We start from the raw sequence: 24,114 nt of genomic DNA on the forward strand, positions 1-24,114 counted from the left end.
AGTGAGGAGACAGAGATTTCTGTGGGAGGTAGTTTAGCAAGAACCATTAAAACGAAAACTTTCCTGCCAGAAATGCCATCGTAACTAAGTCACCCAAGGTAACATCCTCAGCACGGGGGCAAACCAATGTCATGTACCTGCTGATATGACGTGCTGAGGACAGAGCGTTACTTGGTGATATTTCCTGCCCAGAGTGCCAACCCAGCATCTAACCTGAGGTCGAAGCAGACAAACCCAAACTGAGGACATTTTACAAAATAACCAGCCTATACTTTTCAAAAATACCACGGTCATGAAAGACAGAGACCGAATGAGCAGCTGTTCCAGCTTAAAGGAGAATAAAGAGACACAATGTAATGCAACGTGTGATCCTGGCTTGGATCCCAGGCCAGAAAAAACATTTACTTTGGCTATAAAGGATGTTATTGAAACAATCGGAAATTTCTGAATAAGGTCTGTAGATTAGGAAACAGAACTGTATTGATTTAACTTTCTTTTTTTTCTTTTTGTTTATTTAAATTCAATTAGGCAACATATAGTACATCATTAGTTTCAGATGTAGCGTTCAGTAATTTATCAGTTGTGTATAACATGATTTAACTTTCTTTTTTTTTTTTTAGAGATTTTATTTATTGAGAGAGAGATAGCGAGAGACAGAGCACGAGTAGGGGAGAGGGAGAAGCAGGCTCCCTGCTGGGCAAAGACTCCGATGTGGGACTTGATCCCAGGACCCTGGGATCATGACCTGAGCCGAAGGCAGATGCTTAACCGACTGAGCCACCTATAACTTCCTGATTTTGATAACTACACAGCGCTTCTGCAAGAGGTTGTCCTTATTTCCAGAAAACATACACTAAAGACAAAGGGTAGAAGAGCATCATGTCAGCAAATTATCCTCAAATAGCTCAGAATATAATAAAACAAATGTGGTGAAAAGTTAACATTTGGGAAATCTGGGTGAAGGCTATATATGGGAATCCTTTGTACTACTCTTAATGTTTTTTCTAGAAGTCTGAAATTACCTCAAAATAAGTTCCTGAAAGTGACTGCGGTATGAGGAAGGGGCTCGGGGTAGACGGGGAATTCCTTTTCACTCATGCCCTTTTTTTAGTAATTAAATATTGTACTATATGCACATAATTATTCTTTAAGTAATCAATCTTCTTAAAAGCCTTCATTGATTTAAAAAAAATTTTTATGTTTATTATTACTTTTTTTTTTTTAATAATCTCTACACCCAATGTGGGGCTCGAACTCACAACCCTGAGATAAGAGTCGCACGCTCTTGACTGAGCCAGCCAGGTGCCCCTCCCTCATTGATCTCTAACCTGCAAAATCACTTCCAGGAACTTATTTATAAGTGAGCAAAGATGTATGCCCAAAGCTGTTCTCTGTAGTGTTGTATGTAATAATGACAAACTGGAAATGACCCGACTATCCTGCAATCAAGGACCAGTTACATAAATTTGGCATATACAATGGAATAGTAAACGGCCGTTAAAAGGCTGGGGCAGGTCTGTTTGTGCTGAGATGCAAAGGTGTCCATATTACAGTTGTAAGTGATAACGCACACCACGTGTACGGAGTGATCCCATTAAGTTTCAGTCAGTTTGTTGGAAGTTGTGGGACAGGGAGATGACATGACCAATTTTCACCAAAGCCAGTAACTGTGTTTGGGAGGACCTGACTCCAGTGTAGCTTGTGGTAGTTATATCCATAAACATGCTTATTACAGACAGAGACCAAATAACACATACCAAGAGGTTAACAGGGATTATTTTTGTTTGGCAGCGTTTTGGGTTTTGTGCGATTTAAAAAAAAATCTTTTCCTCGGGGCACCTGGGTGGCTCAGTCGGTCAAGCGTCTGCCTTTGGCTCAGGTCATGATCCCAACCCCGAATCGGGCTCCCTACTTAGCTGGGAGTCTGTTCCTCCCTCTCCCTCTGCACCCCCCACCATTCGTGCTCTCTCTCGCTCACTCTCTCTTTCAAATAAAATCTTAAAAAATATTTTTCTCTGCATTTGAACATAACTTTTGCAATTAGGAAAAAAATCAATAAATCTTATTTTTAAAAGGAAAAAGTAAATATATAGCATATATAAAGTGGCATGCATAAAATTCACTTGAAGGGTTTGGGGTTTGGGGAGGCACCATAGATAGGCCAAAGCAACGTGGCCCAAAGGGAGCAGAGCAGGTAGACCAATGCGGCCTGGACACCTGAAAATAGGATGAAGCCCTATACCTGCTCAAACATTACTGCGAGAGAGAAATAAATTCTCATTTCATTTATGCCACTATTATTTGGAGCCTCCATTGCATGCAGCCAAACCTATATCTAAATTGTACAAATAATAACTCCAGCAATAACACTTATTGAGCACCTACGATGTTCCAGGTATCATGTCCAAGAGCCGCATAGTTGTCTTACCTGATCCTCATAAATAATCCAATACAGTAGGCATTATAATTATCCCCATTTCAAAGATGCGGACACTGAGGCTCAGAGTAACCGAATATCTTGCCAAGGTCATCTCCTGGGCTTGCAGTCAAGCTGGGATTTGAGCACAGGCAGGTGGATCCTTATCATTACCCAAGACACCATCCCACCCTTGAGTCACCCAGATGATGGCCTGCCTCCTCGGGCCTTACTTTTGGGCCAAGAAGATCCAATGGCTACAAAGGGTTACTGGCACCATAACCCTCACACGAGAACCTAGGAGAAGAGATTGACTGTAGACACAGGGCCATCAGCACTGGGCTCAACCCTTAGCCTACAAATTCCAAAAACAGAGCTGTGAGGCTTCCAAGGTTCCAGACAAGAGTTTGAATCTCAGCTCTGTGCTGACACTTACTCTGATGGGCAGGTCACTTCTCCTCTCTGAACCTCAGTGTCCTCATCTTCAAAATGGGGAGAATACCACTGCCATGGACCAAACTGTGTCCCTCCAAAATTCATATGTTGAAGCCTTGACACTCAATGTGATAGTATTTACAGATTTACAGATGGGACCTTTGGTGGGGGTGCGTGTGTGATGAGGTTTAGACGAGATCGTGAGGGTGGGGTCCTCATGATGACAAAGTGCCCTTATAAAAAGAGACCACGTGTCTGTGGCATTTTGTTATAGCTGGAGCTGGCTAATACAACCACCTACCTCCCAGGATTGCAGGGATCAAAGTCCTAAGCCAGAATTTGGCACATAGTAGGTGCTCCCTTCCTTTCACTTGGCATCTCACTCCAGAGAGCCACACAGTCACAGGAACTCACAGATAATCCACAAATCGATAAAGCAAAAGAAAATGCCCCCTGAGTACAAATGGGAATTATCCATCACTAACCAGAAATCTCCACCCCTCGACTGCCCAAAGCTTTGCCTGGTTTTCCTCTCTGGCTCCACTTCCCAATCTCCTCCAGGGCAAGCTGCCCTACACCCATCTAAGTTCCAGTCCCTCTGCCAATTTCTCAAAGCTTCTGTGATTTCTATAGGCTCTTCTTACCCTTACCCCGGCCCTACCTTCTCCTCTAGGCCACATCTAAACATACTTTCCCACTTCCACTCTACACAATGATCATTCTAAAGCACTTGCTATTTCATTTTATATCTACGCTTGCTGTTCCTCCTGCTAGGAATGCACGCTACCCTACCCAGGCTACTTGGCAAACTCCTATTCATCCCTCGAAACCCAGTTCAGATATCACTGCTTCAGGGACACCTTCCCTGCCCTACCTCCTACTGTGGTACTTGTATACCTTATATCTACATATGCATTAGCATTTTATCACAGTCTGTGTAAGCATATTTACACACTTGTCTCCCTAAGAAGCCTGTGCATTCTAAACTCAGGGTCTGTTGTTACTTATCTCTGAGGCCCAGAAGTGTCACCCAGCAGTTACACCTCATTAACAGAGGTTATTAGATAAATCCCTACTGGCACAAGTTTGTACAGAGAGGCAAAACCATTCCAACATGAAAATATTCATTAAGAACTGGGAGAAGGGCCCTGACAAATACCTCTCCTTGCTTATCCCTAAACCCATCCCCACGCGCTACGTGCTAGGCTTTGTGAGGAAGCTGCTCCCAGATGACGCTGGGTGAATGCACAGCAAAATGGCTGCAGGGCAAAATGTGGGATTTCACAGTTAGGAAAGTGATACTGGGCACCTGCAGACAACCCCTCGACTAAGGAGGGTCTGGAAGAGGGACCAGAAAACAACTGAATGAGAGAAACAGTGAGGATGGTCACAGGACTGACAGCTCAGCCAGAGGGATTTGAAGACTCAAGGATTAAAAGCCTGTAACAAAACTGAGGGAGCCTTTCTTCATTTCTGCCAAAGGGATGCTCTTGACAACTACAATGGAAGACTAAAGTGATGCAAAGGGTCGTCAGAAAAAATTACCCCAAATAAACTCTACACTTGGTTCTTTCCTTGTTCATTCTAAGAATCAGCCTATAGCTTCAATTTTACCCTGAATTTTATAGATTATAAAACAAATGAATCTGATTTTTATGATTTTTGCTTTCCACTGTGTGCTTGTTCATTCTGTTTTCATTCTAAGAATCAGTGTACCATTCTGACTGTAACCTAAATTTTGTAGATGATCAGACAAAATAACATTTTCATAATATTTTTAGTTTAGGAAAAAAAATGTTTTCCACTATGAACAACAACAAAAAAATATTGATTTCCCTTTTTTTCAGATTATTTTTTAGGATAAATGTCTACCAAACCGAAGAATGACATAAGGAGGGCCAGCATCTTCTCTCCCAGGTCCTCAGCAGTCAGAAGGAGCAAGGCTGCCGAGCCCGGGGGTCCCTGCGGGGAGAGGAAGGGGGGAGGGGGAGGGCACATACTTGTAGACAGCGCTGTCCTTCTTGGGGCTGTGCTGCGGCAGGAGGCTATGGGAGTACTGGTGCACGCCCAGGTCATACAGCGAGGGGAAGTCCTTGCCACAGAGATGGCAGCGATAGCTCAGCTCCTCCTGGTGGCTCTTGATGTGCTCCAGAAATGTGTCGAGCTTTGGGAATGTCTGCGCACAGCTTTTGACCACACACTTGTAAACCTTGAGGGAAGATACAGACCAGGTGAGGGGAGGCAGACTGTTCCCCTGCTCCCTGGCTCCTGCAGCTCTCTTTTATTGTGGTGAGAGTCCTCTCTTCTCAGCCGGTCACAAGGCCCCATTACCTTTCCCTCACGTGCTGTGTGACCTGGGTATATTCAGGAAAATTACTTCGAGCCTGGAAATACAGTAAAAGGATGACATCGTGCCCTTCCAGCGTTACCCTAGAGTAGTGGCTCTCTGACGTGAGCGTCCACGGCAGTGACAGAATGCTGAGCACCGCTCCCAGAGCACCGGATTCAGCAGGTGTGCAGGGCCTGAAGGTGTGCGTTCCTAACAAGTGCCCAGGCGACGGATGCTAAGGCCACTGCTCTGGGGACCTCGCTCTGAGAACTGCGATCTAACAAACCTGCCCAGGCTCATCTCACTCTCTGGGCGATGTGCCTTGTTTTGACTATTTACTATTGATTAGGATCCAGACTCCAGAATTAAATATTAATTTGCAGAAAACAGATCCAATATACATGATTTTTGTCAGGTAGAAAAGATATCCCCAAAGGTCACAGGTTTTATTGCCCTGCAGGATATTAACCAGATTTGTATCTACCTTAACAATCTTATTTGAATGTTCCCTTCTTTCACTGACATAATTACATATAGGTATAAATACCAGTATCTTAGATCCTCTTTTGAACTGGCTTTGTCATCCTTCTAGTTTCCTTATTAATGAGTTATATAAAATTCTGGCTTATGTTCACTATGTTATTTATTTATTTATTTATTTTTATTTTTTAAAGATTTTATTTATTTATTCGACAGAGATAGAGACAGCCAGCGAGAGAGGGAACACAAGCAGGGGGAGTGGGAGAGAAAGAAGCAGGCTCATAGTGGAGGAGCCTGATGTGGGGCTCGATCCCATAACGCCGGGATCACGCCCTGAGCCGAAGGCAGACGCTTAACCGCTGTGCCACCCAGGCGCCCCACCACTATGTTATTTATATGAGAATTAGGTTTTTAAATTTTGAAAAGTATACTTTGACAAGCATACTCCTGATTGCCTGTACAATTCCACTTGCTCCTTCTTCCTAACAAAGTGAACCCTGATTTGTTCAGGGTGGCAACATGTACAGTTAAAACACTTGATCTCCCTGGCTCCCTTGCATCTAGTGTCAACCATGTGGCTCCTTTTTAGCCAGTGATATGCAGGCAGTAGTCTGGAGGGAAGGCATTACTTCCAGAACACAAAAGGCATAAGCTTCCCAGGAGAAATCCCCTCTGCTTTTCTCATTTGTCCTGACTGGAATACAGATGTGATGGCTGGAAATATAGCAGCCATTATGCAATCTTGAGGATGGAAGTCACATGCTGAGGAGGCAGGGCCACAAACCAGAAGAAGCCTGAGTCAACAATGACATATCTGACCTATACAAGCTCAACACTGCTTACTTGCAAACTTCTTCTGACATAAGGGAAGTAAAACCCTAACTAGTAAGCTAGTTGTCTATTATTTGCAGAGTAATAATGAATTCCTAGCTATTAGAGCATAGTGGCTCTGACTCATGAGAGATCTACAGTGGACTTCTAGGAAAGGTTTTTTTTTCCTAGAAACACAGAGAAGATAGCCCGTTTTTGCTCTGTCTGGACTACTGCCTGGAAAGAGTGACTACCATCCCAAGACCACGGGTAAGCCGTCAGTACTAAACAACGTCATACCCTGAGGGGGCAGAGACAAAAGCTAAAAGACACAGGGTCCTTGATATTGGGTTGAGTCAACTGACTGTCTCAGACCTTGAGCTGCCCAATCTTGGGTTTTCTTATTATGTGCAATGACAAACCTCTTGTTTAAGCAGCCTGAATCAAAGTTTTCTGTTATTTTCCCCAAGGGTATCGTAACTTAATTCCATCAACTCCCCTGCTGGGAATCTAGGGTAAGGGAAAAGTCAGAGATGTGGATGAAGATTTGATTATAGGGATGCTCACCATGGTTTTGCCTACAACGCAAAACACAGTTCATATCCTACATGTTAAAACAACGGGATTTTTTAAAATGTAGCTGTTAAAAATTACATTTTTTTTTAAAACAGTGACATGAGAAAATTCTCAGAATATAAAATTAGGTTAAAAAATAGAAAGCACAAATCTCAAGAGAATTTATGCTTATTAGAAAAAAACCCAATCTCAAAAGGCCCCATACGGATGATTTCATTTATACAACGTTCTCAAAATGACAAACTTATAAAGACAGAGAACTGATTAGTGGTTTCCAGAGGCTGAGGATGTTGGGGAAGAGGAGAGCAGGTGTAATAATGAGGGGTAAAACAAGGAAGATCTTCGTGGTGTTGGAATAATTCTGTACTGTGACTGCAGTACAAAACTACATAGGCGGTAAAATGGCAAAGAACCATACATACGCTTTACACCCATGTCAGTTTCCTGGTGTAGATATCAGGCTGTAGTTATATAAGATACAGGGAAACTGTATCTGAGGGATACTGACTGAGGGGTGTAAGGGACCTCTCCCTACTATTTTTGCAAATTCCTGTGAATCTACAATTCTTCCAAAAGTTTAAAAAAAAAAATCTATCAGGAAAAAAAATTGCAGTTCAAAATTATATGTGTTTACAGATCTCAATTATAATAAAAAAACAGAAACTCTACAAAATGTGCTGGATTTTGTGCTGCATCCTGGGGAGGATATATTGTAAGGTAGTTAATGACATGGGGTTTGGCTTTGAGCCCTGACCTGGTCACTTACTGGTGGTGTGACTCTGGATAGGTCACTTTACCCTTCGGGACTTTGGTTTCTTCTTGGATATACTGAAAATGCGGATCTCTAAGTTGTTATGAAGACTAAACAAAATATTGAATGTAAAGCATTTAGCAGGGTGACCGGCATCTAATAAATGCATTCTTCAACCTACACATTCTTTAGATTTTTCTGAAATTTAAAAAAATATTTTATTTATTTATTTGTTCGTTCATTTATTTATTTTAGGGAGTGGGAGAGAGAGAAACCTAAGCAGGCTCCAAGCCCAGTGTGGAGCCAGATGCAGGATTCAATCTCACCACCCTGAGATCATGACCTGAAAGCCAAAATGAGCTGAAATCAAGAGTCCAGAGCTTAACTGACTGAGCCACCCAGGTGCTTCTGAAGTGTACACTTTAAAAAGGATGAATTTTGTGGGATGCAAGTTATATCTCAATCAAAAAAAAAAAAAAGACTGGGGTCCTAAATCCCCATAGGTAGGTGTTTAGACATTAGATTTTCTTGGGGTATTGAGAATTTTTCTCATGTCTGGTTTCTATACTGTATGACCCGTAAGAGGTGGGTTTCCTCCCTTGGCCTAGCACCATAATGGCCCAGTAAGCGGGCCCCTCCCACAGAGGGGAAGCTTGGCCTATCACGGGTGGTTAGATGGCAGGTCACTGCAACTGGGGCCCACTCCTGTCCCTTTCTAGGCAGTGTTCAAGACCCCAGCACCAGCCAAAGCTCACATCTTGGGTGGTTGTGGCCTCCCGCTGCCCATTACCCACCTACCTGCTCATTCTTATGCTGGGTCATGTGGGACTTGAGCTGGAAGTAGGTGCTAAACTTGCTGGGGCAGAACTGGCACAGGTAGGAGCTGTCGATGAGGACGACCTGCTTGGCCTCCAGCTTGTCCCCTTCATCCTCACCTGCTGCGGGCAAGGCTTGGGGCTGTGGAGCACTCGACAGGGACTGGCCCAACCCTGTGGAGAAAACCAGGGAAGAAGTCACTGAGAAGGGCAGCGGAAGAGTCAGGACAGAGAGCCATGACATTCAGGAAGGATCCACAGAGCACATCCTGTGTGTTGCTGGGTCTACCCGGCCACCTGCCACGTGCTTGGTGTTGGACACTGTACTCAAGGTCCTACACTCACATTCAGCTTTGTGCACGGATACAGTCATTCCAGATGCTCACCTCCTGAATACTTACATCCTGATTGGGAAACAGCTATTGCCTCAAATCTACCCTCATAGCCTTTCCCTAGGCCTCTCCACAGTTATTAAAAATCCTGAACACTACTCCTGGCTGTATCCATCACACCTCCCCAGCTCCCCATTCCAATTACAATCATTTGTTTAGCTGACCTTCCCTCACTTTCTGAAGACAGGGGCCTCTGACCTCATCTCTACAGAGGCCTCCATAGCAGTCCTCCCTAAATGTTTGCTTCATGGTTGAACCCCTGGTGCTAGGCACTGTAGGAATTTTGAAAAAAAATAAGAAAGAGTTTCTTCCCCAAGGAGCTCAAAAAAAATGCATAGGGCACACAGAGACTAGCTAAACACACTGTAGGGCTAGTTCCAGCATGTGGCCACATGCTGCTCGTGCAGCAAAACACCCCTTTCGTTGGCTGGTATGTGGTGGGCTTTGCTCACCCGGGGGACTGTGCAGGAAGGGCTTAGGCCCTGGCCCTACACTGTCCAATACAGTGGCCACGAGCCACATGCGGTGACTAAGAACTCGAAATGTGGCTAGTCCATATCCAGATACGCTATACACATAAAGACACCCTGGATTTTGAAAACTTAGTATAAAAAAAGAATATAAAATGTTTAATTAATCATCTCCTTATATTATATGCTAAGCTGATAATATAGGTTAAATAAAACATATGATTAAAATTAATTTTACTTTTTTAAAGTATTGTTTTTATGTAGCTACTAGAAGGTTTTAAATTGTATATGTTGCTCATATTACATTTTTTTTTAAAGATTTTATTTATTTATTTGACAGAAAGAGACACAGCCAGCAAGAGAGGGAACACAGGCAAGGGGAGTGGGAGAGGAAGAAGCAGGCTCCCAGCAGAGGAGTCTGATGTGGGGCTCGATCCCAGGACTCTGGGAACACACCCTGAGCCGAAGGCAGACGCTTAACGACTGAGCCACCCAGGCGCCCCTCATATTACAATTTTGTTAACAGCACTGCTCCAGGCCTAGTAAGTCCTCAACTCCCATACAGAACAGAAATTAAAGCATTATCAGGGACATGATCATTAGCTCAGGGACAAGTGATGGCTCAGATGGGAATCCTACAAAGTGTAAGAGACCATCTGCCCATGGAAGTCAAACAGGTTTCAATTTCAAGTCAACTGATAGTGACTGCCTGGAGCAATATATCGAAAGTAGATTTTGAGGCAGGATCCAGGAGCAGCAAAAAAGACAGGTGATAGATTAGTGTTGTCTTCCACGGGAACAGTCTTAGAGTAAGGCCAGGCATACTGTACATTTGTCATTCCTTCTTTCATGCTATGTCCCATTTTATAGATAAAGTAGACTGAAGCCCAGAGAGGTCAAGGAGGTTGCCCAAAGTCACACAGCTAGGAATAAAACCCATGAAGCTTCAGAGGACAGGTATGGGAACAATGGCATTCCTCACTTCTACCTACCTGTGTTTTCCTCGTCCTCCTGCCTGCTGGGGTTGAGGGCCATGACCTGTACAGTCATAGAGTTGCGAGAGACGGTGCCACCGCTACGCCCTGGAGGCCACACCTTATGAGTCTGCATGTGTTTCTTGACATTAGATTTCTGGGCAAAGGCACGGCCACATGCAATGCACTGGAAGGGCTTCTCACCAGTGTGGCTGTGGGAAACAAAGCTTGTTAGCACCCTCATGCAGGAACTGGGATGTGACCTCAGCACAGGAGCTCACAGCTCCCAAGAAGGCCCAGACAGAGAATGCGGATGCCGCTGGCCATCACTGTGACACTATGAGGACAAGTCGGCAGGCCAGAGACAGAAAGACCCTGGGCTCTTGGTGACATTACTGAGTTGCTGAATCAACCAGCCCCGGAGCTGACCTTCTCTGTGGGCCTTCTCCATATGGTGAGATAAAACATTTCCTAATTGTTTAATCCCTCTCAAATAGAAATTTATTCTTTGAAGGAGAAATGGGCAGTCGCAGCATAGCACTTATACCATTATTTAATATTTTTCTTCAAATCAATCTGTTTTAAAACTTAAATTAAAAATTAAGCTTCCTGTTGTTATACGGAAAACCACTTATCATAAATACAAAAAAACTGAAAAATGCAATAATTTATAAAATAATATCATTAAGATCTATAGAGCTGCATTGTCCAATAAGGTTGACACAAGCCACATGGGACTATTTAAATTCATTAAAATGAAATTAAGTTAAAAATTCAGTTTCCTAGTCCTAGCAGCCACATGTCAAGTGCTCAGCAACTACCTACTGTCAGTGGCTGCCCTACTGGACAGTGCCCATTTGGACATTTCCATCACTGTGGAAAGTTCTATTGAGCAGTGCTAGTGTAGACTAGTGGGTCTCAAACTGAGTTTGAGTTTGCCCTTCAGAGGACATTTGGCAATGCCTGAAGACATTTTTAGGTTGTGACAGCTGAGGGGTGAGAGGCCACTGGCATCTAATGTTAGAGGTCAGGGATGCAGCTGAACACTCTACCAGGCACAGGTCAGCCCCTCACGGAAAAGAATGGCGTGATCTACAATGTCAAGAGTGCCGGGGCGCCTGTGTGGCTCAGGCGGTTAAGCGTCCAATTCTTCAGCTCGGCTCAGGTCTTTTTTTTTTTTTTTTTTAACTTAATTTAATTTTCAAAAAAAATTTATTTCAATTCAATCAATTAACATATAACGCATTATTAATTTCAGAGGTACAGGCCTGTTCAGGTCTTGATCTCAGAGTTGTGAGTTCAAGCCCCACACCGGGCTCCACCCTGGCTGTGGCGCCTACTTAAAATAAATAAATAAAAAAAAAATAAACACAAGAAAATAAAAGTCAATAGTGCCAAGACTGAGAAAGCCTCGTCTAGTGAGAAGCTGCTCCCTGCCACGATTGGAATCTGACGTGTGCACGTGCGCATGCGTCCATGTGCTCTCTCCTTCTCTCTCTCTTTGCTGTAAAAGATGAGCCAGTATGTAAGGGGTGTTCAACGGAGACTAGCACCAAATCGAGGCTTTCTCCTTTGACTCTCCAAGGACTGAAAGAATTCGAAAAGAGAATGATTTTCTACATCTTTCGGAACCTCTCAACACCATAACCAGAAACCACCTAAAATCATCTCAGGTACCAGTGTATCCCATTCTGTGAGAACCATGGAACAAGACCCAAGACCCTCCCTTCCGCCACTTCACAGATGGAAAAGCCGAGGCCCAGAAGGGCTCCCTGCATTTTCTTGGGACAGGAGGTTTCACGGTTAGTCCTGAGTGAGCAGAACTTGCAAGTCACACAAGTGACCACAGCTTGGCATGGCAGCCCTTGAGGTCAGCCCTTTCTGCAGAGGTGAGGATTGAGGCACCCCTCACGCCTGCAAAGGCCCTACCGTTCAAGGACATTTCTCCCCCCACCCCACCTGGCTCGGACCTTCTCCACCATAGTGGGCAGACCCCACAACTTTCACAGATCCCTCCTACTGCTCCCGAGACAGAAGAGGGAAAACCGACCTGACTTGGACAAAGGTCTGAGAACCATGACAGGATAGATGGGGCCTTGGTCACCGCCCTGGGAAGGGGACTGAGGAGGGAGCCTTGCTTCTACTGTGGATGGCCCTCCAGCCAGGGCTGCCGAGGAGCCACCTGCCCCACCATGCCTGGGTACCTTCGGATGTGCTGCTGCAGGTCGAAGTTTTTGGTGAATGACTTGTCACAGTATGAGCACTTGAGTTTCTGAGCCTTTGGCTTTCCTGCAGCTGAAAAACAAGGTGGGGGGTGGGAGGGGGTGGTGAGGCTGGGGGTATAACTGAACGCAGCAAGAGCAGCCTCCTACCACTCTACCCCTCGATGTGAGGCCAGAAAGCCCAGACCCTGGGAAGTCTATACCCACAGACAGGCAGAGGAAGAAGCACAGAGCCTTTCACAGTGTCTGAAGGAGGAAAGCCCAGGAGATGCTCTGCCTGGAAGAGCAGAACAAGCTCGAAAGGCTCCCCTCTGTCCTTGGATAAAAATCCAGACTCTGTGCTGTGGCTACAGGACGATGCATCCTCTGCTTCCTGCCAACCTCATTGTTCTCGCCATCCAGCTGCAGTGGACTCCTTGCTAAGCTTGAAAGACCTCAAGCGTGGTCCCACTTCAGGGCTTCTGTACCTGCTATCCTGCTCACCCCTCAGACAGCCACAAAGCTGCCTCCTTGTCATCCCCAGATAGAGAAGTGGCATCATTCTCCAGTCTCCACCAGTACCCTCAATCATAGTGCCCCGATAATCTCCTTCCTGGAGCCCCCCATAAATAGTTATCCTGTTTTCCCTCTCTCTCTCCCACTAACAGTAACTGAGGGCAGAGAAATCATGGACCACGATGCTGGATCCTCAGCATCTGACACTGACCCTGGCGCACAGATGCTCGACATGTATTTGTGGAAGGAAGGAAGGATGGAAGTAGTTGACTGGAAAACCCCTGAAAAATTCTTGATTTCTGTGCCCTCCCCTTCACCACCACTTTCTAGCACTGCCCCTGTCCCGTTGCTAGCATCTCTGAAGAGGTGACAGACACTGCTGCTTGCCTGCCTGATATCCATTGCCCCCCTTCTTTCCTCACAAATCCCCCAAATAATGGGAGCATCAATATTTCTGGCTAAAAGAGACATTTCCCAGCTTCCTTTGCAGCTAGATAGGGTCATGTGACTAAGTTTTGATCAATGAGATGTAAGTAAAAGCATCATGCAAAACCCCTGGAACCTGGGAGATGCCCCTTTTATCCTTTCTACTGCCTGGAATATGAAATTGATGACTGGAACTCCAGCAGCCATCTTAGATGATGAGGCACCCTGAAAACAGAAGCTATGCCCTAGGGGTAGCAGAGCAGAAAGAGGAAATGTGAGTGCCCGATGACCATATAAGCACACAATTTCCCAATTGCCTGTCACTGGCCTTGTTTTGCACAGGAGAAAAATAAAATTCCAATCATTTTAAAGTCATTCTTATTTTGGATTTTCCACTACATGCAAGCACACTTCATCCTAACCATCATAAAAGGGAAGACAAGAACTAAGCAGCCTTATGGATAGGAGAATGCTGACGAAAGATGCCTCTGGCAGGCTGCAGGCCCACCTTCTGGGAGTCCACTGGCACCTTTGGCCCGTCGGGTCTTCAGCGTTGGTGGGGAGTCAAAGGTGGCCACTGTGCCCCCTGTGGCGCTGGTCATGGGGGCAGCCGGGTTTGGTCCTTTTGGTTTGAATCCCTGTTTGCCGGGGCTGTACACAGGAGGGGTGGGGTATACTGAAGCCTCCACACACTGGTTTGGCACCTAGAAGGACAGCACAGTGAGGGAAGGAGGACTGGGAAGGACAGAAAAGAGCTATACCAGCCAGGGGGACCCTCACTGTGGCCCTGGCTAATCTCAGCCAGGATCACGATCCTAACCCCTCCATCTGGCTCAGTCAGCTCAGTCACTCCCAACACCCTGTAGAACTTCATGGAGCCAGGAGGTTAGACGCAGCTTTGGAGCCAGGCAGTCTGGGTTCAAATCCTGACTCTGCCCCTTATCATCTAAGTGATCTTGGACAAGTCTTTCAACATCTCTCAGTTCCATATCTGTAAAATGGGGATAACCAGAGTACTCCTCTCCCTGGTTGTGGTGAGGATTAAATGAGTTAACAAGTAAAGAGCCTAGAACGGTGCGTGGCATACAGTAAATACTCGATAAACATTAGCTGCTGTCATTGCATTCTTGGCAGTAGTAGTAGTTTGTTAGCACAGGAGGACCAGGAAGTCAGCAGGTTTGTGCCCTCACCAGCAACCCCACTTCCTAACCGATCCTGCCCGATGCCACCCCAGCAGGCATCTCTCAGCTGAGAACTGACACTGAAGCCACAAGAAATTCATTCACACCAATGACTTTTGAGCCACTCAAACCTAGTGAACACTAAGTTTACATCATGACACTGGGGCATCGTGAAGAATGCATTAATTCAACGATTTACAATCATTCATTGGTTTTTCCAGGCTGGCCTAACCAAAACTTCACTTCCTATCCTTCTCTGCTTTTTTTTTTTTTCCTTTGTAGACTTATCATTATCTAATAAATTGTGTGTCTTACTTACTTCTCCATTATCTGCCTAGTTCCACGAAGGCAGGGACTTTTGGTCTGCTTTTGTTTATTGCACTATTCCCAAGCCTGGAGTAATCCTTGGCACAGAGTAGGCATTCAGTAAGTATTTGTTGAATCAGTGAATTCATTTATATATTATAATACAACGATACATAAAAAACATATACTTGTCCATTCAGACGACCAAAATGTATTTGTCAGATATATCTGGTCTTCATCCACAGATCCTGGAAATGCTTCAGAGCCATAAAAGTGAAATGGGTGTCTTATTATTTTTTTTATTATTAATGAAACTGACTTTTGGCCCTGATCCAAGGGCAGGCTGGCTGCTGAGAGGACCAACCGTGCGACTGATGGGTTGGAACGTTCAGTCCCATCCCCCTGCCTCTGGGGAGTGAAGAAGGGCTGGAGGTTGAATCAGCCAGAGCCAATGACTTAATCATGATTACACAATGAAGCCTCCACAAAAACTCCAAGGGACTGGGTTTGGACAGCTTCCAGGCTGATGAACACAGGGAGATGTGGGGTAAGTGGCACACAGAAGCTCCGTGTCCCTTTCCCCACACCTCCCCTATGCACTGGGCTGTTGTTTCGTATCCTTTATTATATCCTTTAATAAACTGGTAAATGTAAATGTTCTGAGCTCTATGAGCTGCTCTAGCAAATTAACAGACCCTAGGGAGGAGGTCGCTGGAATCGCCAATCTGCTGCCTGTCCGTCAGAAGCACAGGCTGCTTGCAACTGGCTAAAGTGGGGGTGAGGGCAATCTTGTGGGACTGAACCCTTAACCTGTGGGATCTGCGGTTATCTCTGGGTAGATAGTGTCAGAATGGAGTTGGAATTCTTGGACACTGTGCTGGTGTCTGGGAATTGCTTGGCACTGGTTGGGGGGGGGGGGGTTCCCAACATCGGAATAGGGTCCAGGAGCCAGAAGAGTCACCGTCATGGATAGAGACTATTGCGGATGCAGGTACTGGGCATCTGATACGGCTCCATTGGAACAGGTGCTTCTGCTAGATTTCATCTGTTGGCCTTTGGCACCATTCCTACACCCTTCCATGCTCTCCCCTGATGTGCACATTCTCCAGATGTCCTTGCTGGCAAGGCTATGAGTACAGATTAGGTTCTGCCCACGAGAAGGACCTGCATGAGATCTGGAAGGCAGAGGAAGGTAGAAACTGCTTTCCTCTGGCAGCGGTGGCGGGAGACAGGAAGGTGTGCCATACTAATTTTGCAGTGGCTGGCTGAACGCTACATCCCCCTCCTGACCACCAGCCTCGAGGACGGCAGCACAGCAACAGAATCCTACAGCTTCCCCACCTCTGGGCACGGCAGGAGCATCCTGGCCTTCTGGGCCAAGCAACAACAGTGCACCTGAAAACCAGTAGCACCCATCAACTCACCTTTTGCTCCATCTAGCCCTCCCGAAGCCACCTTTGTGGCTTTAATGCAGCATCTGACCTCCTGCATTAAATCCCTTCTCCAGAAATACCTAGAGTGGTCCCTATTTTCCTGACCACTACAGCGCTCAATCAATATCACATAGATGAATTCACCCATCACGCAAGTCATTACTGAGCAATTATGTGACTGCCGCTGGGTTTGCTCTCTCTAACCTCAACAGCTCTACAAGGAGAGTTCCCATTTCAGAGGAGAGGAGACTGAGGTCAGAGGGCCCTATTTCAGACACCTCCTATAGGTGCACCAGAGGCCAGGGACTCTGCTAGGGGCTAAGGACGCCAAATCAAAGACGACTCAGGCTCTGCCCTCAAAGAGCACCCTCGTCCACATGGAAAACAAACAAGAGCAGCTCTCCCTGCTCCGGTGCCCTCTGCCTCCCAGGCCAGCATCTTCCTCTCAGCATCTCATTGACTTAATTTGTTTTTTTTAACTCAACACAGGGAAGCTTGCTCTATTGCCTCAGCTAGGATAAATCCCCTGTAGGCTCTCATAACATCACGTGGCTGGTGGTAGGATTTCCCCACTGGTCTGGTTCTCTTTAGAGAAAACCATGCTCTCTAAACATAGAATGTCTGTATGGCCAGACTGTAAGGTGAGTGGGGGTTAATGTGACCTCAAGTGCAGGCAGGCTCTTGCTGTCAGAACCGCGCCCCCTAGCACCGGGGTCAGGGCAGGTTCTGAACTCTGAGCACCTTGAGCTTGTAGCAGGAAATGAGTGGGGCACATAGGGTACACGGACTGCTTCGTGGCTTCAATTCTCTACCCCTCCCAATATCCGTGTCCTCCACAGTGTGATTTTGCAGCTTTCCCCATCGAGATGTGGCATCTGTTTCCCTACTCCTTAAATCTAAGTTGGCCTTGTGACCTACTTTGGCCAACGGAAGAGATCCGGTCAAAAGCCTAAACTCCAAAAGGCCACAAGCATTTCTGCTTCCGTGACCGCACCTCCACTGTTTCTGTGAGCGGGCGCCTGGCTAGCCCACTGGAGGATGAGGGATGCCCTGGAGCACAGCTGGGTCACCTAACTCATCCCAGCCCAGGCCATCCTACAGCAGCTGACAGCTGCCATCTCCAGATACCTGGGAGAGCCCAGCCAAGATCGGCAAGCCATGTAGGTGCAAGAACAATAAATACATTTTCCCATATACCACTGAGGTTCTGTGGAAACTTCTTACACAGCCATAGCTAACCCATATATCTAGCTTGTTAAAAATGTAAGAGACTGGGGCGCCTGGGTGGCTCAGTTGTTTGGGCATCTGACTCTTGATTATGGCTCAGGTCATGATCTCAGAGGTTGTGGGGATCAAGCCTTGTGTTGGGCTCTGTGCTCAGCATGGAGTCTGCTTGAGATCCTCTCCTTCTCCTTCTACCCCTTCCCCATGCTCTCCCCCCACCAAATAAATAAAATAAAATAAATAAATTTTTTAAAAATGTAAGAGACTTCGACAAAGATAATTTTTTGGAATCTTCTCCCTAAAACACTGGTGTTCTCTGAATGTTCTGAGCACTCCCTGAGGGTAGCTTGTATTTCTGCTATAACTTCTACCTCAGACCACCTTCTCATGGTTTGCATTTTACCTTTATAGGTATGATGGCTTGATCAACGTCCTTCTCTCCCATGACGTGGATACCCCCTTGATTTGGTTTTGTCTCCCACGATACCTCTGGCACAGTGCCTGGCACACAGTTGGTGCTCGGGAAAGGTCCAGGCTACCCATGATAACCATAACCAGCTTCTCCCCTCCGCTCCCAAACCCCGACCTCTGCTCACCTCCAGGGGTGGGTAAGGCTGCATTCCCAGTGCCTGGATCTCCACGGTGCCACTCCCAGCCAGGGGTGCTGTGGCACTGTATACCTCCACCACGCCATTTCCGCCAGGGTTGGGACGCCCAGGGGGGCCCAAGCTCTGGGGTGGGGGTGGGGGGGGCTGGGGGGGTGGGGGTGGGGGCAGTGGCGGAGGGGGTGGAGGAGGTGGCGGAGGCTGGGTGAGGTAGCTGGGTGCAGAATGCATGTTCAGGCTGCTCTGAAATCAGAAGAGAGAATCAAAGTGTCACACCCTCTTGATATCAGCTGTCTTGTTATCAGTGAGGAAGGACATTTGTCTTAGCCAGGCACGTGGAAAGAAGAGCCCCTCACAAGGCAGCTCAGAAGACAGGGCTGACGGGAGGCATGGCAACACAGTCATGGAAGAATACAGAAGAAGCATCAGCCAGGTGCCATTATCCCTTTACTCTAGGAAAGCCGACAAAAATGGCCCAGCTTGGATACAACTGAGTTGACCTACAGCCCCAGTATTGCTGTCTTAGGAGGGCTTGTTTGTGGGACCAGCTCTTGAATGGCCTCTGAGAACCTGCCTTGTGGAAGGTTGCCTATGACCAATAAGGCTGTTTTGCTCATCCGGGGCACTGACCAGTCTGTACCAGGTCACCTAGATTGTTTGTATGGACCATGTGACCTGTGGTGAACACCCTCCTTTCCTTCTAAGAGTCTGGAATTTTGCTCACCGTGGCACCTACATGCCAATCCCCAAGAAAAGCCCTGAGCCTAGAATCCTGGGTACACCTCCTGGGCAGAAACATGCATACAGACTGCTGCTCTTCACTGCTGGCGGAAAAAGTGTTTTGTGCCATCTCTCCCCATTGCTCCAAGAGGAGGAACAGTAGAAACCTATGTCTGGATTTCTCCAGACTCCAGCTGATGTCTTTCCCCCTTGCTGATCCTGCTGTGTACCCTTTGTCAGGAATAAACCACAGCTGTGAGTACAACTATCCCGGGTCCTAGGAGTCTTTCTCGAGAGTCACCGTATGTGTGGGTGGCTGTGGACCCCTGAAATGCAGCCACTGACTTCTAGAAATTTATTCCACAAAAATATAATTAAGCAGGTGGGCAAAGATATGTGTACATGGATGGTTACCCAGTAGTTTTTACAACAGCAAAAAATGGCAATGATCTGAGTGTCTGTTAACAGAAGGCTGGCTATACAGAGGATGGTCCATCCACACAATGGAATCTTCTACAGCTATTAAAATGTTAGTAATCACAGGTGCCTGGCTGGCTTAGCTGGTAGAACATGCAACTCTTGATCTCTGGGTCGTGAGTTCAAGGCCCACATTAGGCAAAAATCTTATTTAAAAAAAAATGATGGTGATCAGTATGTCACAAAGGATGTTCCTCTTAACTGCTGTTCCTTGGGTTCCACAGTCAAACATATTTGGGGAAAAATTTGGCAGGTGCCCCCCAACTTTTATTCTGAAAAGTCTCAAACCTACAGAAAGGCTGCAAAAAGAATACAGTAATCAGGGGCCCCTGGCTGGCTCAGTGAGTAGAACATGTGACTCTTGATCTCAGGGTCATGAGTTCAAGCTCCACATGGGTATAGAGATTACTTAAAAAAAAAAAAACAAAACACTGATCAGTCTTTATACTGCATCTAATTTACCAGCTGTTACCATTTTGCCACATCTGTAATATGCATATGCGTGTGTGTATGTGTTATCTATGTACGTACACACAGGCTTCTATCTGTTTTAGCAAGCCACTTAGTAGTTAGCTGCACACATCGTAACACTCTGTTCTTCAATACTGTATTCGGATACACCTCCTAAGAACAGGATATTCTCCCGTAGAACCACAATTTGACAATCACACTCAGGAAATTGCATGTTGATACACTACTATTATCTAAAATATTCAAGTTCCTCCTATTCTCATTTTCCCAAAGTGTCCCAATAATGCCTTTAGATTCTTTCCCCCCTGAATCCAAGATCCGACCAAGAATTGTATATTGCCGGGGGGGAAGGGTGGCCAAAACGGGTGAAGGGGAGTGGGACATACAGGCAAAAAACGAAAAAAAACAAGAAACAAAAATAGAATCGCACGTTGTTGCCAGTTGCCATGTCTCTCTAGGTTCCTGATTATGAGTAATTAAACTTTGTTTTTACTTTTCTACTGTGTATTTTCTAATGTTTTCCAATGGACTGGAACACTTCTGTTAAGAATAAAAATAGGAGGGGGCACCCGGGTGGCACAGTTGGTAAGGCATCCGACTCCTGATTTAGGCTCAGGTCATGATCTCAGGGTCATGGGATTGAGCCTCTTATGGGGCTCTGTGCTCAGCGGGGAGTCTGCTTGAGATTTTCTGTCTCCCTCTCCCTCTGGCCCCCTTCTCCCCACACCACCCCCTGTGCACACACCTGTGCTCATTCTCTCAAATAAATAAATCTTTTAAAAAAAAGAATAAAAATAGGAAGCGTGTCTGGCTGGCTCAGTCGGTACAGCATGTGCCTCTTGATCTTGGGGCTGTGGGGTTATGAGTTCAAGCCCCATGTTGGGCATGGAGCACACTCATTAAAAAAAGAGAGAGAGAGAGAGAGTAAAAATAGGAGTCAAAATACCCAGACTGTGGCAGTGAAACCCCAAAGTCATGTTCTAGGTCCCAACTGAAGTGACTGCTTCCCTACCCACAGCAGGACAGACCAAGGGGAGACTGACAGTCTCTCTTCAACATGAGAGAGCTGAGGCCAACCACTCTTCTTTCTACAAGGGTCCAAATCCACAGCTGTCAACATACAGGCCTGGAATTAAGACCCTAGGAAAAGCCAGCCCCCTCCTTACCTGCACTGGCGGGGGGCCCTGGGGCATGGGCTGGTCCAGGGATGTGAAGGCCGACATGGCAGACATGAGCACATCATCACTCACCAAGATGTTCCCCTGCACCAGGGTCTGGATCAGCGGGGATGGGGGCACTGTAATGTACGTGGAGATCTGGGTAGTGTGAATGAGAGAGAGAGGGGGAGAAAGAGAGAGAGAAGGGAAGGGAAGAGAAGAGAAATGTCTGAGGCTCTGGAAGGAAACAGGGCATGATGGAAATGACTTGGGCTCTGGAATTCCCCAGACCTGTGTTTCATTTCCACCTCTACTTCTCCCTGCTGTGTGACCCTGGGCAAGTCACTCCACCTTTCAGAATTTCCATTTCTTTATCTATGAAATGAGACGAAGCCACACCTCTCTGTAAGAGAAATACCCCATGACCCAGCAATAATACTTTCTGGTATCTCTCCTCGAGGAACACTCACGCATGTCCACAGGGAGCCCATGAACAAGAGTATTCTCTACAGCTTTATTTCTAATAGTGAATAACTGGAAATAGCCTTGGTGTCCTTCAAAGGGGAAACGGAGTAAAAAATACAATACAGTCATAGCATAATAACATGCAGATTATATACTCTTTACTTCAAAATTTCTAAAACAATAGCACTACATAATTCCTGTGGGAATCACCATGCTCTGTGTTAGGAGAGGTCTATGGCAGCCTGAGAAGTATCAGTGTACAAGTCCTATGGATCTGGGGTGAATGTTTTTATTCTGACAGCAAGAATTATGTCTATACAGTGGATGGAGAAAATGTTTTAAAGGAATAAGGAGACAAGAGGAAGCCAGAAGGAAATGTGACCCCTTGACCTGGCGTCCTGAGACATGTCCAGCTTCCTTTATGAGGATTCTTTAATCCCTCTACGAGCCCCTGACCCAGGGTGTCTCTGCTCTCCCCTGACCTCCAGACTTGTAGATCTGTCTGCATCTTACCACCTCCACTTAAAGGTCCAACGGGTATCTCAAACCCAGCATGACCAGTTGAACTCCTGACTTCCCTCTCAAATCTTCTTCTTGCTGTTTTCCCCACTTCAGTAAATGGCAACGCCACCCCTGCAGTGGATCCCCCTTGACTCCTCCTGATCTGACACCTCACATCCAAGCCACCCACAAGCTCTACTGGCTCTGCCTTCAAAACATTTCCAAAATCTCATCCCTTCTCTCCACCTCTACTGCCACCATTCCGGTCAAGCCTCCACCACTTACTGCCTGCACTGGTACAACAGCTCCTGGGTACAACCTAATGGCTTTCCTGGGTTTCTCTTTGACTCCCACCAAAATCTATTCTCTGTACAGCAGCCAGAGTAGTCTAGTTTATGTGTAAATCAGACTATGTTCCTCTTCTGTTCAAAACCTTCCAAAGGCTCCCATCTCACTCAGAGTAAAAGCCCACCAGGCCCACATGCTCGCCAGGTTCCCCTGATGCCTGTCTGACCTTATCATCTCCCACCCTCTTCCTCACTCACTCAGCTCCAGCCACACTCACTTCCTTGCTGGTCCTGGAATAAATCCAGCACACTCCTACCCCATGGCCTTTACCCTTGCTGATCCCTTCTCCTGAAATACTCTTTCCCAAACTAGCAGCATGACTCATTCCCTCATTACCTTAGGTCTCTGCTCATAGGTCACCTCTTCACAGAGCTCTTCCCCAAGCACATATACAAAATGGCAAAACCTCCCATCCTTGTCTTGGCATCCCCATCTCTCTGCACTTTAACATCCTGAAAAAAGTATATCTCTACATATATGTTTGGGTACTATCTCACCCACCTCCATGAGGGCAGTGATTTGGAACATTTGTCCATCACAGAGCCTACACAGTGTGTGTGCTCAAAAAAGACTTGAATGAATGAATGAACGAACACACAAAGGAATGAATACCTGGCGATTGGCAGGAGGTGGGGCCTGCTGGACTGCCGTGGGGGCTGCCGAAGGCGTGTAGATGCTGTTAGTGGCCAATGAGACTGTGGCCAGGGGCGGAGCATTCCCCTGGCACTGTTCCCGCTTGTGGGTCATAAATGCTGGCAGCGAGTTGAACTGCTTCTTACATTTCCCACAGAGAAAGACATCCTCGTCATCTAGGGGTCACACCCACATGGAAGCAGAGGGAGAGGAACAATGATAAAAAGCAAGGTGAGTGAGAGATGGGAGAAAACCTGTGGCTGGACCACAGGCATGGCCAAACCAACAGCAATCTGTGATTCAGTGTGCCCGTGTCAACTGCTAACTTTGTGCTTCCAAAAGGAGATTTCAAAACCACGTAGGCACCTGCAGGAATATCCAGCCATGTCTACCCAGGCATCGAAAAATTAGAACTCAGGAAGTAGTAGAGCGGGTATGCTTCAAAGCTGAGAATATTTACCCTGCCTGAATTTGTTCATCAGTCCCCAAATGGGCTACGTGATCTTCTATGTCTCTGCATCCCCTATTCCCCCTGCAAGCTGCTTCTCTCAGAACAGCTCTGCTAGACTCTGCTCAGATGTCACCTCCTTCAGGAAGCCTTCCTAAAGGTAGTCGTTACAGTTCCTTCGGTTGGGTGCATCGCTCATATCACACTTTTCCCAGCACCACCAGACAGTGAGTCCCCCGAAAGGGAGGAAAAGAGTCTTACTTATTATCATAACTGCAATATCTTCTGGGTACATAGGCCCTCGATGGATATTTGCTGAATGAGTGAAAAACACAGTGAATGATTAGCTATAGCGGACACTCCCCACTGAGGGTCTATCACGGGCCATGCACTGCACCAAGTACTTGACACATTGTGGCAGAAATGTCTATTTGTCATTCAACATCCACTCTTCCTTCTTAGACAGCAATAGTGGGAAACATGACCGTCTAACTAAAGACTGTATCTCCCAGCCTTTGCAGCTAGACATGTCATGCGACTGAATTCTGACCAAT

At 46.3% G+C, this 24,114-nt stretch overlaps 1 protein-coding gene across 3 annotated transcripts in view; it reads right to left on the minus strand.

Moving 5' to 3' along the window:
- ZNF341 (zinc finger protein 341) overlaps positions 1–24,114 on the minus strand; it is a 42,211-nt gene that overhangs the window by 11,639 nt on the left and 6,458 nt on the right. For 2 of the 3 annotated variants that reach the window (XM_026503308.4, XM_026503310.4), the window contains 7 exons: positions 21,175–21,324; positions 18,332–18,583; positions 14,100–14,295; positions 12,653–12,743; positions 10,467–10,660; positions 8,596–8,786; positions 4,852–5,060 (listed from right to left, as the gene is read on the minus strand). In XM_026503308.4, the coding sequence (XP_026359093.1) occupies positions 4,852–5,060; positions 8,596–8,786; positions 10,467–10,660; positions 12,653–12,743; positions 14,100–14,295; positions 18,332–18,583; positions 21,175–21,324 (1,283 nt within the window). Of the gene's footprint in view, positions 1–4,851; positions 5,061–8,595; positions 8,787–10,466; positions 10,661–12,652; positions 12,744–14,099; positions 14,296–18,331; positions 18,584–21,174; positions 21,325–23,091; positions 23,289–24,114 lie in introns of all 3 variants that reach the window. The other variant, XM_026503307.4, reaches the window with a different exon arrangement.

Source organism: Ursus arctos, unplaced genomic scaffold, assembly GCF_023065955.2.
Source record: "Ursus arctos isolate Adak ecotype North America unplaced genomic scaffold, UrsArc2.0 scaffold_16, whole genome shotgun sequence".
Lineage (NCBI taxonomy): Eukaryota > Metazoa > Chordata > Mammalia > Carnivora > Ursidae > Ursus > Ursus arctos.